The 18931-nt window shown below is 42.5% G+C and overlaps 1 protein-coding gene across 1 annotated transcript; it reads right to left on the bottom strand.

Annotated features, from left to right (window-relative positions):
• Positions 1-579: 579 nt before the first annotated feature.
• On the bottom strand, positions 580-11497 carry LOC139248748 (probable G-protein coupled receptor 139). Its single transcript, XM_070872170.1, has 2 exons — positions 11470-11497; positions 580-1490 (listed from the first exon to the last, which is right to left on the bottom strand). The coding sequence occupies exons 1-2, from the start codon at positions 11495-11497 to the stop codon at positions 580-582; spliced, it is 939 nt and encodes a 312-aa protein (XP_070728271.1).
• Positions 11498-18931: the final 7434 nt, after the last annotated feature.

Raw genomic sequence — 18931 nt, 5'->3', positions numbered from 1 at the left:
ATAGGGAAATAAAGAACAATGTATTTACTCAGAGAGTGGTTAGAATGTGGAACTCCCTACGTCAGGAAGTGGTTGAGATACATAGTTCAGATGCTGTCAAAGGGAAACTAGACGAGTAAATGAGAGAACATAAAATAAAAGATATGCTGAGAGGCTGAGACGACGTTTTTGCAATGGGAGGAGACTGGTCTGGAGCATAAACACCAACACAGACTAGTCGGGCCGAACTATATGTTTCTGTGCTGTCTATTCTATGTAATGTATCCTCTGAACTACAGCTCCACTCTGCCGACCTAACTATTGACGAGCCTCTCACTCTGGAAGCTGCAATGAATTCCTTCACTAAATAGCTGCAGTGACTCTTTACAGAAGAACTCTGACAGAATGCAACAAGCTCGTGGTGCTGACCAGAAAGACAAGGTGGGACATGTCAATCAGAAATAGTGCCGTGTCCTAAACAGGTCGCTGGGTGTATTATCAGATCACCAGCCATTCCTGGTGCAATTCAGGGGATGGAAGTCTGGGGCTAAATATTATATTCCTGGACTGGAAACACTGGGACCCGCCTCTGGCCTGTGCTCAGTTGTTCTGTTTATTAATTAATTGTATAATCGATGTAAACGGATATTTCACCGCGCTCTTCAACTGTTCTCTGAACTTGGACTGGGTCACCCCGTAAATAAATGTGTTTGTGCAGCAACTTAAATTCCGCAGTATATATCCGACTTGTCGAAAGGTATATAAAGAAACATTGTAATCAGCGGGATGTATTCCTGCAATGCTATAATATAAGAATTCTATAACAAATATCAGCCACAGCAGTATGAAGCTGCCGGATATGGTGAAGAGTAAAATGACAGACTTCCTCCTGCTCTCCATCTCTGGGTCACTGCCATTCCCCCCCTTGCTCTCACCCCTCAGACCCCTCCGGACTCGACTGGCCACTGAAATGTGTCTGATTGTCAGAGCATTGAGCAACAAAATTACAGCGAATGGGAGCAGTGGGGTTAATACCGTATCAAACCAGTCAAATCCCAGCCATCCGGGCTCAGTATAATAGGCTGGCATTGAATAACAGAACCACTGAACATTGTCGATTATATATCCAGGTACAATTGTAAAGTAGTGAGGAATGTTTTTTGAGCAGAGCAGAATGCAGCTTGTTGCCAGGACCACAGCCGCAGTTCTCCCGGTGCAATATTTGGTTTTCAGCTTCTGCCAAGAAATGGCCACAAATCGATCAAAGGTGAAAGTGACGGTGAACCAGACAGAACAGTCAGTGGCTACACAGGACAGGAGACGTATAACGCGACACACAGGGGTGATACCCAGGAAAGACCACGGGAAATAATACCAACTGATCCGGTACAGTATGATCGCAGTGATGACCACCAGTAGATCCGCCGCTGCCATGGCAACCAGGTAGCGAGTGGTGCAGGTGGACAGACCGCACTTTCCCCGGGACAGGACCACAATCGCCACTAAATTCACTGTAATAAACAGAAGGGAAAAGAGACAGTCAATTATTGGTCACACATTGTCGGTGACTGAGCCCAGACAGTAAGGCCTGTCATTTCGCACCAAAACAGTCGGGTGGACATCGGCTCAGGAGTTAACATGCAACATAGAAACATAGAAACATAGAAAATAGGTGCAGGAGCAGGCCATTCAGCCCTTCTAGCCTGCACCGCCATTCAATGAGTTCATGGCTGAACATGAAACTTCAGTACCCACTTCCTGCTTTCTCGCCATAACCCTTGATCCCCCGAGTAGTAAGGACTTCATCTAACTCCCTTTTGAATATATTTAGTGAATTGGCCTCAACTACTTTCTGTGGTAGAGAATTCCACAGGTTCACCACTCTCTGGGTGAAGAAGTTTCTCCTCATCTCGGTCCTAAATGGCTTACCCCTTATCCTCAGACTGTGACCCCTGGTTCTGGACTTCCCCAACATTGGGAACATTCTTTCTGCATCTAACCTGTCTAAACCCGTCAGAATTTTAAACGTTTCTATGAGGTCCCCTCTCATTCTTCTGAACTCCAATGAATACAAGCCCAATTGATCCAATCTTTCTTGATAGGTCAGTCCCACCATCCCAGGAGTCAGTCTGGTGAACCTTCGCTGCACTCCCACAATAGCAAGAATGTCCTTCCTCAAGTTAGGAGACCAAAACTGTACACAATACTCCAGGTGTGGCCTCACCAAGGCCCTGTACAACTATAGCAACACCTCCCTGCCCCTGTATTCAAATCCCCTCGCTATGAAGGCCAACATGCCATTTGCTTTCTTAACCGCCTGCTGTACTTCCATGCTAACCTTCAATGACTGATGTACCATGACACACAGGTCTCGTTGCACCTTCCCTTTTCCTAATCTGTCACCATTCAGATAATAGTCTGTCTCTCTGTTTTTACCACCAAAGTGGATAACCTCACATTTATCCACATTATACTTCATCTGCCATGCATTTGCCCACTCACCTAACCTATCCAAGTCACTCTGCAGCCTAATAGCATCCTCCTCGCAGCTCACACTGCCACCCAACTTAGTATCATCCGCAAATTTGGAGATACTGCATTTAATCCCCTCGTCTAAATCATTAATGTACAATGTAAACAGCTGGGGCCCCAGCACAGAACCTTGCGGCACTCCACTTGTCACTGCCTGCCATTCTGAAAAGTACCCATTTACTCCTACTCTTTGCTTCCTGTCTGACAACCAGTTCTCAATCCACGTCAGCACACTACCCCCAATCCCATGTGCTTTAACTTTGCACATTAATCTCTTGTGTGAGACCTTGTCGAAAGCCTTCTGAAAGTCCAAATATACCACATCAACTGGTTCTCCTTTGTCCACTTTACTGGAAACATCCTCAAAAAATTCCAGAAGATTTGTCAAGCATGATTTCCCTTTCACAAATCCATGCTGACTTGGACCTATCATGTCACCATTTTCCAGATGCACTGCTATTACATCCTTAATAATTGATTCCTTCATTTTACCCACTACTGAGGTCAGGCTGACCGGTCTATAATTCCCTGTTTTCTCTCTCCCTCCTTTTTTAAAAAGTGGGGTTACATTGGCTACCCTCCACTCCATAGGAACTGATCCAGAGTCAATAGAATGTTGGAAAATGACTGTCAATGCATCCGCTATTTCCAAGGCCACCTCCTTAAGTACTCTAGGATGCAGTCCATCAGGCCCTGGGGATTTATCGGCCTTCAATCCCATAAATTTCCCCAACACAATTTCCCGACTAATAAAGATTTCCCTCACTTCCCCCTCCTTACTACACCCTCTGACCCCTTTTATATCCGGAAGGTTGTTTGTATCCTCCTTAGTGAATACCGAACCAAAGTACTTGTTCAATTGGTCTGCCATTTCTTTGTTCCCCGTTATGACTTCCCCTGATTCTGACTGCAGGGGACCTACGTTTGTCTTCACCAACCTTTTTCTCTTTACATACCTATAGAAACTTTTGCAATCCGCCTTAATGTTCCCTGCAAGCTTCTTCTCGTACTCCATTTTCCCTGCCCTAATCAAACCCTTTGTCCTCCTCTGCTGAGTTCTAAATTTCTCCCAGTCCCCAGGTTCGCTGCTATTTCTCGCCAATTTGTATGCCACTTCCTTGGCTTTAATACTATCCCTGATTTCCCGAGATAGCCACGGTTGAGCCACCTTCCCTTTTCTATTTTTACGCCAGACAGGAATGTACAATTGTTGTAATTCATCCATGCGGTCTCTAAATGTCTGCCATTGCCCATCCACAGTCAACCCCCTAAGTATCATTCGCCAATCTATCCTAGCCAATTCACGCCTCATACCTTCAAAGTTACCCTTCTTTAAGTTCTGGACCTTGGTCTCTGAATTAACTGTTTCATTCTCCATCCTAATGCAGAATTCCACCATATTATGGTCACTCTTCCCCAAGGGGCCTCGCACAATGAGATTGCTAATTAATCCTCTCTCATTACACAACACCCAGTCTAAGATGGCCTCCCCCCTAGTTGGTTCCTCAACATATTGGTCTAGAAAACCATCCCTTATGCACTCCAGGAAATCCTCCTCCACCGTATTGCTTCCAGTTTGGCTAGCCCAATCTATGTGCATATTAAAGTCACCCATTATAACTGCTACACCTTTATTGCATGCACCCCTAATTTCCTGTTTGATGCCCTCCCCAACATCCCTATTACTGTTTGGAGGTCTGTACACAACTCCTACTAACGTTTTTTGCCCTTTGGTGTTCTGCAGCTCTACCCATATAGATTCCACATCATCCAAGCTAATGTCTTTCCTAACTATTGCATTAATCTCCTCTTTAACCAGCAATGCTACCCCACCTCCTTTTCCTTTTATTCTATCCTTCCTGAATGTTGAATACCCCTGAATGTTGAGTTCCCAGCCCTGATCATCCTGGAGCCACGTCTCCGTAATCCCAATCACATCATATTTGTTAACATCTATTTGCGCAATTAATTCATCCACTTTATTGCGGATACTCCTTGCATTAAGACACAAAGTCTTCAGGCTTGTTTTATTAACACCCTTTGTCCTTTTAGAATTTTGCTGTACAGTGGCCCTTTTTGTTCTTTGCCTTGGGTTTCTCTGCCCTCCACTTTTTCTCATCTCCTTTCTGTCTTTTGCTTTTGTCTCCTTTTTGATTCCCTCTGTCTCCCTGCATTGGTTCCCATCCCCCTGCCATATTAGTTTAAATCCTCCCCAACAGCACTAGCAAACACTCCCCCTAGGACATTGGTTCCGGTCCTGCCCATGTGCAGACCGTCCGGTTTGTACTGGTCCCACCTCCCCCAGAACCGGTCCCAATGCCCCAGGAATTTGAATCCCTCCCTGCTGCACCACTGCTCAAGCCACGTATTCATCTGCGCTATCCTGCGATTCCTAACGTATATCATCCCAATGCAACCTACCTCCAACCCGCTACTTCCCAGTTTAGCAGAGACGGGGCAGTGGGAGGGAAGCCGAGCCACCCCAGCGGGCGGGTCGGCAAAATTAATGGTAACATAGAAAGATAGAAAACAGGTGCAGGATTAGGCCATCCGGTCCTTCGAGCCTGCACCACCATTCAATAAGATCATGGCTGATCATTCCCTCTTTACCCCTTTCCTGCTTTCTCTCCATACCCCTTGATCCCTTTAGCCGTAAGGGCCATAACTAACTCCCTCATAAATATATCCAATGAACTGCCATCAACAACACCATGTGGCAGGAAATTCCCCTGGTTAACAATTCTCTGAGTGAAGAAGTTTCTCCTCATCTTGGTTCTAAATCGCTTACCCCTTATCCTTAGACTGTGTCCCCTGGTTCTGGACTTCCCCAACATAGGGAACATTCTGAAACTATGACCCCTAGTTCTAGATTCCGACACGAGGGGCAACACCCTCTCTGCATCTACCCTGTCGAGCCCCCTTAGAATCTTATACGTTTCAATAAGATTACCGCTGATTCTTCTAAACTCCAACGATTATAGGCCCAGCCTGCTCAACATTTGCTCATAAGACAAGACCTTCCTCTCAGGAACCAGCCTGATGAACCTTCGCTGAACAGTGCATGGTCACTGCAGGAAGATAATCAACCAGTGAGGATCGGGGACCGGGAAACCACACCACTACTGTAGACCCTCAGCCCGCGTTATTGACTCAACTGGTCACTGTCTCCATGACTCTGCCTCCTCCCTCCTCTCCTACCCTTTCCACACTAGGTTACAGGCCCACATGATCAGGACCACAGAAGGCGGGTATCTTCAGCTCAGAAAAAGGAAGACATGTTGTAAGCACTGGTGTGGGAGGTGGCATCATCGGAACAGATGCAACGCAGGCAGCGACACTCGGAGAATGTAATAGAGTCCTTCCCGCAAGCTGGGTGAGAGGTCATATCATCAAGGTAGCTGGAGCACTCTGCCGGATTATGGTAGATATTTGTCGAGAGCCTGTCCTCAGAAATGGACTTAGAGATGTCGAGGAAGGGGAGGGTAGTGTCAGACGGAGCATGTGAAGGAGACAGAGGGGCGTAAATTAGAAGCAAGGTTGACTGCATAATTAGAATAATGATTATTACTAATATTAATAATAACTATATTATTAATAATAATAACAATAACTTTTATTTCTATCACGCCTTTAATTTTGTTAAACATCCCAAGGTGCTTCAGAACAGTCTTAACAGGACAACACAGAAACATGGGACACCGAGATAAAAAATAAGAAATTAAAGCACATGACCAAAAGCTTGGTAAAAGAGGTTTAAGGAGGGACTTCCAGAGTTTAGGGCCCAAATAGCTAAAGGTAAGGCCACTGATGGTTGAGCAGTATAATGAGGGATGTTCGAAAGGACAGCATTTGAAGAGCGGAGATAGCTTGAGGGGTTATGATGCAGAATAAGATTATAGAGATAGGGAGCTGCAAGGCCATGGAGAGATTTGTGAACAAGGATGATCATTTTCAAAATCGAAGCGTTCATTAACCGGGAGCCAATGTATGTCAGAAAGCACAGAGCTGAGGTGATGGCTGATCATGACTTTGTGCGAGTTAGGACATTTTCCACGTCATGGCTAGAAAATGAAATTGCGCAAACACAGTCATCAATGTACCTGAACAATATGTGAAGGAGGGGACCGGAGTAGAATTGGAACAACGAAGGTTCCCTGTATCCCAAGAAAAGGCAGCATAGCAAGGGACCATCCGAGCTCCCATACCTGGACCATTGGAGAGTGGAGATAGAATATTGTTCAGACCAGAGGTCCAGCACTTGTACTTTCAGCAGGGGCAGTGCACTGGGGTCACTATCAGGATCAGCAACCTGCAAGGGTTTTCATTCCCAGCCCAAAGCCCGTGAGGGCGAGACGACTTCCAGTGTGAATGGCGAGTGAATTAAATTGTAAATGGGGCACTCAGAATGTATCAGCGGCGATAGGCGCAGGGAAACTCGCCATCCGCTGCGAGTTTCAGGGATGCTCGGGTTTACTGTACAATTGGACCATTTTCCAGACCTCGGGAGCCTACAGTCAACAAAGGCAGACTTTGATGGCAAAGTCCAACATTGCCTTCAGTGTGTCTGTGCAGACTTCGGACGCCTGAGGAAGAATGTGTTTGAAGACCAGGACCTCAAACCCAGGACAAAGCTCATGGTCGACACGGCCCTCCTATATGGTTCAGAGACATGGAATATTTACAGCAGACACCACAAAGCACAGGAGAAGTACCAACGCAGTCTCCGCAATTTCCTGCAAATTAATTGGCCGGAGTGGCACACCAACATCAGTGTTCTCGGTCAGGTTAATATCCCCAGCAGCGAAGCATTGACCACATTCGATCAGCTCCGTTGGACGGGCCACATCGTCGGCATGCCTGACATTAGATCCAAAAAGCAAACGCTCCACACGCTGATTCGTTATTGTAAGCGAGCCACAGGTGGGCAGAAGAAAGCTACCATGAAACACTCCAAACCTCTTTTAATAATTGCAACGGCCCCTCCTATACCTGGTAATCCCTGGCCCTAGACAGCCCAAGTGGAGGAAAAGCATCCGTGCGGTGCAGAGCACATCGATTCTCATCGCCCAGAGCAAGCTGAAGCCAAGCGTAGATAGCGGAAGGAGTGCGCAGCAACCCGGGCACCCCACACTGCCGTTCGTTCAACCAGCGTCTGCCCCATTTGTGACAGAGAATGCAGGTCATGCATTGGACTCTTCAGCACTCTGGGAAATAATTGTTAGTATGGAATCGAGTAATCCTCGAGTCCGAGGGTACGCCTCAGAAGCGGAAGTAGAATAAATAGTGACCCACACTGAGTACATCCGACAGTGAAAGACACTCCCAGTAATACATGGTCACTGGGTATGGTCCTCCACACCGGTTAGTGACCCACACTGAGTATATCCCACAGTGACACACACTCCCAGTAATACTTGGTCAATGGTGTACAGTGTTCCACACCGGTTAGTGACCCACACTGAGTGTATCCCACAGTGACACACACTCCCAGTAATACTTGGTCAATGGTGTACAGTGTTCCACACCGGTTAGTGACCCACACTGAGTATATCCTACAGAGACGCACATTCCCAGTAATACATGGTCAATGGTGTACGGTGTTCCACACCGGTTAATGACCCACACTCAGTATATCCTACAGTGACACACACTCCGAGTAATATGTGGTCACTGTGTTATGGTGTTCCACACCGGTTAGTGACCCAGACTCCGTATATCCTACAGTGACACACACTCCGAGTAATACGTGGTCACTGGGTTATCGTGATCCACACCGGTTAGTGACCCACACTCAGTATATCCTACAGTGAAACACACTCCGAGTAATACGTGGTCACTGTGTTATGGTGTTCCACACCGGGTAGTGACCCACACTCAGTATATCCTACAGTGACACACACTCCCAATAATACATGTTCACTGGGGTATGGTCCTCCACACTGGTTAGTGACCCACACTCAGTATATCCGACAGTGACACACACTCCCAGTAATACATGGTAAATGGTGTTACAGTGTTTCACACCGGTTAGTGCCCCACACTCAGTATATCCTACAGTGACACACATTCCCAGTTATACATGTTCACTGGGGTATAGTGTTCCACACTGGTTAGTGACCCACACTCAGTACATCCTACAGTGACACACACTTCCAGTAATACATGGTCACTGAGGTACGGTGTTCTACACCGGTGAGTCATCCACACTCAATATATCCTACAGTGACACACACTCTCAGTAATACATGGTCATTGGAGTATGGTGTTCCACACATATACTAGAACATACGAACATAAGAATTATGAACAGGAGTAGGCCATCTAGCCCCTCGAGCCTGCTCAGCCGTTCAACAAGATCATGGCTGATCTGGCCATGGACTCAGCTCCACTTACCTGCCCGCTCCCCAAACCCCTTGCTTCCTTTTTGGTTAAACATCTATCTATCTGTTATTTGAATACATTCAATGAGCTCGCCTCAACTGCTTCCTTGGGCAGAGAATTCCACAGATAGACAACCCTCTGGGAGAAGAAATTCCTTCTCAACTCGGTTTTCAGTAGGCTCCCCCGTATTTGGAGGCTCTGCCTCCTAGTTCTAGTCTCCCCGACCAGTGGAAACAACCTCTCTGCCTCTATTTTGCCTATCCCTTTCATTATTTTAAATGTTTCTGGAAGATCACCCCTCATCCTTCTGAACACCAACGAGTAAAGACCCAGTCTACTCAATCTATCTTCATAAGTTAACCCGCTAATCTCCAGACTCAGCCTCGTGAATCGTCTCTGTACCCCCTCCAAAGTTAGTATATCCTTCCTTCAGTAATGTGACCAGAACTGCATGCAGCACTCCAGGTGCGACCTCACCAATAACCTATAGAATTGCAGCAGGACCTCCCTGCTTTTGTGTTCCATCCCTCTCGCAATGAAGGCCAACAATCCATTCGCCTTCCTGATTACCTGCTCCACCTGCAAACTAACCTTTTGGGATTCATGCACAAGGACCCCCAGGTTCCTCTGCACCGCAGCATGTTGTAATTTCTCCCCATTCAAATAATATTCCCTTTTACTGTTTTTTTTCCAAGGTGAATGACCTCACACTTTCCCACATTGTAGTCCATCTGCCAAGCCTTAGCCCATTCGTTTAACCTCTCTAAATCTATTTGCAGCCTCGATGTGTCCTTGACACAACCCGCTTTCCCACTAATCTTAGTGTCATCTGCAAATTTGTTACACTGCACTCCGTCCCCTCTTCCAGATCATCTATATATATTGTAAACAGTTGTGTTCCCAGCACCGATCCCTTTGGCACTCCACTAACCACCGATTTCCAACCTGAAAAGGATCCATTTATCCAGACTCTCTGCTTTGTGGTAGCCAGCCAATTTTCAATCCATGGTAATACATTTCCTCTGACTCCGCGTAAATGATCACTGGAGAACAGTGTTTCACATTGGTTAGTGACCCACACTCAGGTATCCTACAGTGACAGACAGTCCCAGTAATACACGGTTACTGGGGTACAGTGTTCGACACCGGTTAGTGAACCACACTGACTATATCCTACAGTGACTCACTCTCCCATTAATACATGGTCACTGAGGTACTGTGTTCCACACCGGTTAGTGACTCACACTCTGTATATCCTACAGTCATACACACTCCCAGTAATACATGGTCACTGGGGTATGGTGTTTCACAGCGGTTAGTGGCCTACACTCAGTCTATCCTAAAGTGATACATACTCCCAGTCATACATGGTCACTGGGGTACTGTGTTCCATACCGGTTAGTGACCCACACTCAGTCTATCCTACAGACATACACACTCCAAGTAATACATGGTTACTGGGGTACTGTGTTCCACACCGGTTAATGACCTGCACTCAGTATATTCTACAGTGACAGACACTACCAGTAATACATGGTCACTGATGTACAGTGTTCCACACCGGTTAGTGACCCACACTCAGTATATCCTACAGTGACACACACTCCAAGTAATACATGGTCACTGGAGTACCGTGTTCCACAGCGGTTAGTGACCCACACTCAGTATATCCTACAGTAACACACACTCCACGTAATACATGGTCACGGAGATGCGGTGTTCCACACCGGTAAGTGACCCACACTCAGTATATCCTACAGTTACTCACACTCCCAGTAATACATAGTAACTGGGGTACACTGTTCTACACCGGTTAGTGACCCACACTCAGTATATCCTACAGTGCCACCCACTCCCAGCAATACATGTTCACTGGGGTACACTGTTCCACTCTGGTTAGTGACCACACTCAGTATATCCAACAGGTACACACACTCACATTAATACATGCTCACTGGCGTACTGTGTTCCATACTGGTTAGTGACTCACACTCTGTATATCCTACACTGACAGACAGTCCCAGTTATACACAGTCACGGGGGTACGGGGTTCCACACCGGTTAGTGACCAACACTCAGTATATCCTACAGTTATACATACTCCCAGTAATACATGGTCACTGGGGTATAGTGTTCCACACCGGTTCGTGACCCACAATCAGTATATCCTGCAGTGACTCACACTCTCAGTAAAACATGGTCACTCGGGTATGGTATTCCACACCGGTTAGTGACCCACACTCAGTATATCCTACAGTGACACACACTGCCAGTAAAACCTTCTCTCAGAGAGTTGCTGCACTGAGGACTGTTACAACTACACGATGTTCCACTCAAGGCATAACTTGATAATTCAATGAGCCTCTTAGTTGCAAGCAGATGTTTATATCAAATGAGACAAAGGAATCAAACTGCAGATGTAATTGAGCACAATTGACTTCATAGAATGGTATCACTGATCGTGTGTCTGTATAACAGTGACCACTACACCAACATTTAACATTATCAGTCACAGAGCAAAACCAGAGACCAGTCCATGCAGAGATTTACACAACTTCAATGGTTATAGTCACTTACCAGGAACGCCGGTGACGGCAATGATCATGTAGCATATTTGCCTTGCTAATCTAACAGTCTGATACATTTTCTGTGTGAGGCGATGTGCCCCTTCGCTCTGCAGGCAATCTCCCAGTATTATACTCTGTGGAGATACAATCCAGAGCATTCAATTTATACCCTGCATAATCACCACAGGGACATTGAGGTTACGACATCGCTCAAATTGGTTATTGTTATAATTTGAACAAACAGATTACGACATTGGAGAAAAGTCCCTGTTGTGATGGAATACATTTGGAGTTGAAATTGGAAAAAACAGAGACAGGACAATTCTGATTATATCCATTAACAAATGAAGATTGCCTTCTATATCCTGCCAGCAACAGATTGTTGTTTGAAACAACATCAGGCCCATATCAAGATATGATATTGATCCACTGATGACTTTCACTCTGCTATGGCCATTCAGAAACTACATTCCAAATGTTCAAGTGCCCCCTCAATTTTACTCAACTGCAACCTAGGATGGAGCAGCCTTCCTTAAATGCAGCCATTCAATGAAAATATTTAAGTGAATCATTTGTGTCAATCGTCCTCAAACTAATTCAGCTCCACAAACTAATACAGACCCTCAAACTAATACAGTCCCTCAAACTAATACAGGCGCTCAAACTAATACAGTCCATCAAAATTATACAGTCCACGATGCCACACCACAGAGGGGGCTGTGTTGGGAAACCGTGGTAGTAACTACAACAGGTGCTATATAAGGGTGAAGGCAGTCTGGAGCTGAACATTAAAGGACGAAGGTCACAGCAGTTAGATTTACACAAGACCGTGTGTAGTCAGTGATTTTTGTGCTACATACACCAGAGTATTAGTTTGATGGATAGTATTAGTTTGAGGGGCTGTATTAGTTTGAGGGTCTGTATTAGTTTGATGGACTGTATTAGTTTGAGGGACTGTATTAGTTTGAGGGACTGTATTTGTTTGATGGACTGTATTAGTTTGAGGGCCTGTATTAGTTTGAGGATCTGTATTAGTTTGATGGACTGTATTAGTTTGATGGACTGTATTAGTTTGAGGTTCTCTATTAGTTTGATGGTCTGTATTAGTTTGAGGGTCTGTATTAGTTTGAGGGTCTGTATTAGTTTGAGTGAATGTATTAGTTTGATGGACTATATTTGTTTGCTGGACTGTATTAGTTTGAGGGTCTGTATTAGTTTGAGGGTCTGTATTAGTTTGAGGGACATTATTAGTTTGATGGACCGTATTAGTTTGAGGGTATCTTTTAGTTTGATGGATTGAATTAGTTTGATGGACTGTATTTGTTTGAGGGACTGTATTAGTTTGACGGACTGTATTAGTTTGATGGACTGTATTAGTTTGATGGACTGTATTAGTTTGATGGACTGTGTTAGTTTGAGGGACTGTATTAGTTTTAGGGCCTGTATTAGTTTGAGGGACTGTATTAGTTTGAGGGACTGTATTAGTTTGAGGGTCTGTATTAGTTTGAGAGACTGTATTAGTTTGATGGACTGTGTTAGTTTGAGGGACTGTATTAGTTTTAGGGCCTGTATTAGTTTGAGGGACTGTATTAGTTTTTGGGACTGTATTAGTTTGATGGACTGTATTAGTTTGAGGGTCTGTATTAGTTTGATGGACTGTATTAGTTTGATGGACTGTATTAGTTTGAGGGTCTGTATTAGTTTGATGGACTGTATTAGTTTGATGGACTGTATTATTTTGAGGGACTGTATTAGTTTGAGGGGTTGTATTTGTTTGATGGACTGTATTAGTTTGAGGGGCTGTATTTGTTTATGGACTGTATTAGATTGAGGGTCTTTATTAGTTTGTGGGTCTATATTATTTTGATGGACTGTATTATTTGAATGCACTGTATTATTTTGAGGGTCTGTATTAGTTTGAGGGGAAATATTAGTTTGATGGACTGTATTAGTTTGAGGGAATGTATTAATTTAAGGGGAAGTATTAGTTTGATGGATTGTATTCGTTTGATGGACTGTATTAGTTTGATGGACTGTATTAGTTTGCTGGACTGTATTAGTTTGATGGACTGTATTAGTTTGAGGGGATGTATTAGATTGATGGACTGCATTAGTTTGAGGGGCTGTATTAGTTTGAGGGACTCTATTAGTTTGTGGGTCTGCATTAGTTTGAGGGACTGTAATAGTTTGATGGACTGTATTAGTTTGAGGGTCTGCATTAGTTTGAGGGACTGTAATAGTTTGATGGACTGTATTAGTTTGAGGGTCTGCATTAGTTTGAGGGGCTGTATTAGTTTTATGGACTGTATTAGTTTGAGGGTCTGTATTAGTTTGATGGACTGCATTAGTTTGATGGACTATTAGTTTGAGGGGCTGTGTTAGTTTGATGGACTGTGTTATTTTGAGGGGCTGTATTATTTGATGGATTACATTAGTTTGACAGTCTATATTAGTTTGAAGAACTGTATTAGTGTGAGGGACTGTATTAGTTGGATGGACAGTATTTGTTTCAGTGTCTGTAATAGTTTGAGGGACTGTATTAGTTAGAAAGGACTGTACTAGATTGAGGGACTGAATTAGTTTGATGGACTGTATTAGTTTGAAGCTCTATATTAGTTTGATGGACTGTATTAGTTTGAGGGTCTGTATTAGCTTGATGGAATGTATTAGTTTGAGGGCCTGTATTAGTATGAGGGACTGGATTAGTTTGAGGGGATCTATTAGTTTGATGGACCGTTTTAGTTTGAGGTACTGTATTAGTTTGATGGGCTGTATTAGTTTGATGGACTGTATTAGTTTGATGGACTGTATTAGTTTGAGTGACTGTATTAGTTTGATGGAGTGTATTAGTTTGCAGGTCTGTATTAGTTTGATGGACTTTATTAGTGTCAGGGTCTGTATAAGTTTGGGGGAATTTATTAGTTTGAGTGGCTATATTAGTTTTAGAACCTGTATTAGTTTCAGCGACTATATTAGTTTGTGGGACTGTATTAGTTTGAGACCCTTTATTAGTTTGAGGGATTGTATTAGTTTGAGGGTCTGTATTAGTTTGAGGATCTTTATTACTGTGAGACACTGTATTAGTTTGAGGGTCTGTATTACTTTGAGAGACAGTATTAGTTTGAGGGTCTTTATTAGTTTGAGTTTGGGTATTAGTTTGAGAGACTGTATTCGTTTGAGAGACTGTATTAGTTTGAGGGTCTGTATTAGTTTGAGGGACAGTATTATTTTGAGGCCCTGTATTAGTTTGGAGGTTTGTATTAGTTTGAGGGTCTGTATTAGTTTAATGGACTGTATTAGTTTGATGGACTGTACTAGTTTGATTGACTGTATTAGTTTGATGGACTGAATTAGTTTGTTGGACGGTATTAGTCTGAGGGGAAGTATTAGTTTGATGGACTGTATTAGTTTGATGGAGTGTATAAATTTGATGGACTGTATTAGTTTGAGGGGATGTATTAGTTTGATGGACTGTACTAGTTTGATGGACTGTATAAATTTGAGGGGATGTATTAGTTTAATGGAATGTATTAGTTTGAGGGGCTGTATTAGTTTGAGGAACTGTATTAGTTTGAGGACCTGTATTAGTTTGTGGGTCTGTATTAGTTTGAGGGGTTCTTTTAGTTTGAGAGACAGTATTAGTTTGAGGGTCTGTATTAGTTTGTGTTTCTGTATTAGTTTGAGAGACTGTATTCGTTTGAGAGACTGTATTAGTTTGAGGGTCTGTATTACTGTGAGAGACTGTATTAGTTTGAGGGTCTGTATTACTTTGAGAGACAGTATTAGTTTGAGGGTCTGGATTAGTTTGAGTTTCTGTATTAGTTTGAGAGACTGTATTCGTTTGAGAGACTGTATTAGTTCGAGGGTCTGTATTACTTTGAGAGACTGTATTATTTTGAGGGTCTGTATTAGTTTGAGTGTCTGTATTAGTTTGAGGTTCTGTATTTGTTTGAGAGACTGTATTATTTTTAGGCCCTGTATTAGTTTGAAGGTCTGTATTAGTTTGAGGGGCTGGATTAGTTTGATGGACTGTATTAGTTTGATGGACTGTGTTAGGTTGAGGGCCTGTATTAGTTTGAGGGCCTGTATTAGTTTGAGCGGCTGTATTAGTTTGAGGGTCTATATTAGTTTGATGGACTGTATTAGTTAGAAGGACTGTATTAGTTTATGGTTCTGTATTAGTTTGAGGGACTATCTTAGCTTGAGTGCCTGTATTAGTTTGATGGTCTGTATTAGTTTGAGGGATTGTATTAGTTTGAGGGGCTGTATTTGTTTGAGGTTCTGTATTAGTTTGATGGACTGTATTAGTTTGAGGGACTGTATTCGTTTGATTGACTGTATTAGTTTGAGGGTCTGTATTCGTTGATTGTATTAATTTTATGGTCTGTGTTAGTTTGATGGTCTGTAATAGGTTTAGGCTCTGTGTTAGTTTAATGGAATGTATTCCTTTGAGAGACTGTATTAGTTTGAGGGTCTGTATTAGTTTGATGGACTGTATTATTTTCCGGGACTGTATTAGTTTGATGGACTGTATTAGTTTGATGGAGTGTATAAATTTGATGGACTGTATTAGTTTGAGGGGATGTATTAGTTTGATGGACTGTACTAGTGTGATGGACTGTATAAATTTGATGGACTGTATTAATTTGAGGGGCTGTATTCGTTTGAGTGTCTGTATTACTTTGATGGACTTGATGAACTGTATTAGTTTGATGGTCTGTATTAGTTTGATCGACTGTATTAGTTTGAGGGACTGTATTAGTTTGATGGAGTGTATAAATTTGATGGACTGCATTAGTCTGAGGGGATGTATTAGTTTGATGGACTGTATTAATTTGAGGGGATGTATTAGTTTGATGGACTGCATTAGTTTGAGGGGATGTATTAGTTTAATGGAATGTATTAGTTTGAGGAACTGTATTAGTTTGAGGACCTGTATTAGTTTGTGGGTCTGTATTAGTTTGAGGATCTTTGTTAGTTTGTGGGTCTGTATTAGTTTGAGGGGTTCTTTTAGTTTGATGGACAACATAAGTTTGAGGGTCTGTATTAGTTTGAGGGTCTGTATTACTGTGAGAGACTATATTAGTTTGAGGGTCTGTATTACTTTGAGAGACAGTATTAGTTTGAGGGTCTGTATTAGTTTGAGTTTCTGTACTAGTTTGAGAGACTGTATTCGTTTGAGAGACTGTATTAGTTTGAGGGTCTGTATTACTTTGAGGTTCTATATTTGTTTGATTGACTGTATTAGTTTGAGGCCCTGTATTAGTTTGAAGGTCTGTATTAGTTTGAGGGGCTGGATTAGTTTGATGGACAGTATTAGTTTGATCGACTGTATTATGAGATGGACTGTATTAGTTTGATGGACTGCATTAGTTTGTTGTACTGTATTAGGTTGAGGGGCTCTTTTAGTTTGAAGAATTATATTTGTTTTTTGGACTATATTAGGTTAAGGGGCTGTATTAGTTTGATGGACAGTATTAGTTTGAGGGTCTGTATTAGTTTGAGTTTCTGTATTCGTTTGAGAGACTGTATTCGTTTGAGAGACTGTATTAGTTTGAGGGTCTGTATTAGTTTGAGAGACTGTATTAGTTTGAGGCCCTGTATTATTTTGAAGGTCTGTTTTATTTTGAGGGTCTTGATTAGTTTGATGGACTGTATTAGTTTGATGGACTGTATTACTTTGATGGACTATATTAGTTTGATGGACTATATTAGTTTGAGGGGCTCTTTTAGTTGGATGGGCTATATTAGTTTGAGGGGCTCTTTTAGTTTGATGGTCTGTATTAGTTTGAAGGATTGTATTAGTTTGATGTACTATATTAGTTTGAGGGACTGTATTAGTTTGATGGACAGTATTAGTTTTCGGGTCTGTGTTAATTTGAGCGTCTGTATTAATTTTAGGCTCTGTGTTAGTTTAATGGACTGTATTCGTTTGAGAGACTGTATTAGTTTGAAGGTCTGCATTAGTTTGGGGTTCTGTATTAGTTTGAGAGACTGTATTAGTTTGAGGGTCTGTATTACTTTGAGAGACTGTATTAGTTTGATGGTCTGTATTAGTTTGAGCACCTGTATAGTTTGTGGGTCTGTATTAGTTTGAGGGTCTGTATTAGTTTGAGGGACTGTATTCGTTTGAGGACCTGTAACGTTTGTGGGTCTGTATTAGTTTGAGGGATTGTATTAGTTTGAGGGACTGTATTAGTTTGAGGGACTGTATTAGTTTGAGGGTCTGTGTTAGTTTGAGGACCTGTATAGTTTGTGGGTCTGTATTCGTTTGAGAGACTGTATTAGTTTGAGGGTCTGTATTACTTTGAGAGACTGTATTAGTTTGAGGGTCTGTCTTAGTTTGAGAATCTGTATTAGTTTGAGGTTTTGTATTTGTTTGAGAGACTGTATTAGTTTGAGGCCCTGTATTAGTTTGAAGGTCTGTATTAATTTGAGGGGCTGGATTAGTTTGATGGACTGTATTAGTTTGATGGACTGTATAAGTGAGATGGACTGTATTAGTTTGATGTACTGTAATAGTTTAATGGACAGTATTAGTTTGATGGACTGTATTACTTTGATGGACTATATTAGTTTGATGGACTATATTAGTTTGAGGGGCTCTTTTAGTTTGATGGTCTGTATAGTTTGAAGGATTGTATTAGTTTGATGTACTATATTAGTTTGAGGGACTGTATTAGTTTGATGGACAGTATTAGTTTTCGGGTCTGTGTTAATTTGAGCGTCTGTATTAATTTTAGGCTCTGTGTTAGTTTAATGGACTGTATTCGTTTGAGAGACTGTATTAGTTTGAGGGTCTGCATTAGTTTGGGGGTCTGTATTAGTTTGAGAGACTGTATTAGTTTGAGGGTCTGTATTACTTTGAGAGACTGTATTAGTTTGATGGTCTGTATTAGTTTGAGCACCTGTATAGTTTGTGGGTCTGTATTAGTTTGAGGGTCTGTATTAGTTTGAGGGACTGTATTCGTTTGAGGACCTGTATAGTTTGTGGGTCTGTATTAGTTTGAGGGATTGTATTAGTTTGAGGGACTGTATTAGTTTGAGGGACTGTATTAGTTTGAGGGTCTGTGTTAGTTTGAGGACCTGTATAGTTTGTGGGTCTGTATTCGTTTGAGGGATTGTATTAGTATGAGGGACTGTATTAGTTTGAGGAACTGTTTTAGTTTCAGTGTCTGTATTAGTTTGATGGAGTGTATTAGTTTGATGGACTTTATTAGTTTCAGTGTCTGTATTAGTTTGATGGACTGTATTAGTTTGAGAGCCTTTATTAGTTTGAGGCTCTGTATTACTTTGAGAGACAGTATTAGTTTGAGGGTCTGTATTAGTTTGAGTTTCTGTATTCGTTTGAGAGACTGTATTCGTTTGAGAGACTGTATTGGTTTGAGGGTCTGTATTAGTTTGAGAGACTGTATTAGTTTGAGAGCCTTTATTAGTTTGAGGCTCTGTATTACTTTGAGAGACAGTATTAG

The sequence above is a fragment of the Pristiophorus japonicus genome, unplaced genomic scaffold (assembly GCF_044704955.1).
Source record: "Pristiophorus japonicus isolate sPriJap1 unplaced genomic scaffold, sPriJap1.hap1 HAP1_SCAFFOLD_290, whole genome shotgun sequence".
NCBI lineage: Eukaryota > Metazoa > Chordata > Chondrichthyes > Pristiophoridae > Pristiophorus > Pristiophorus japonicus.
This window is presented reverse-complemented; position numbering and strand designations above follow the sequence as displayed.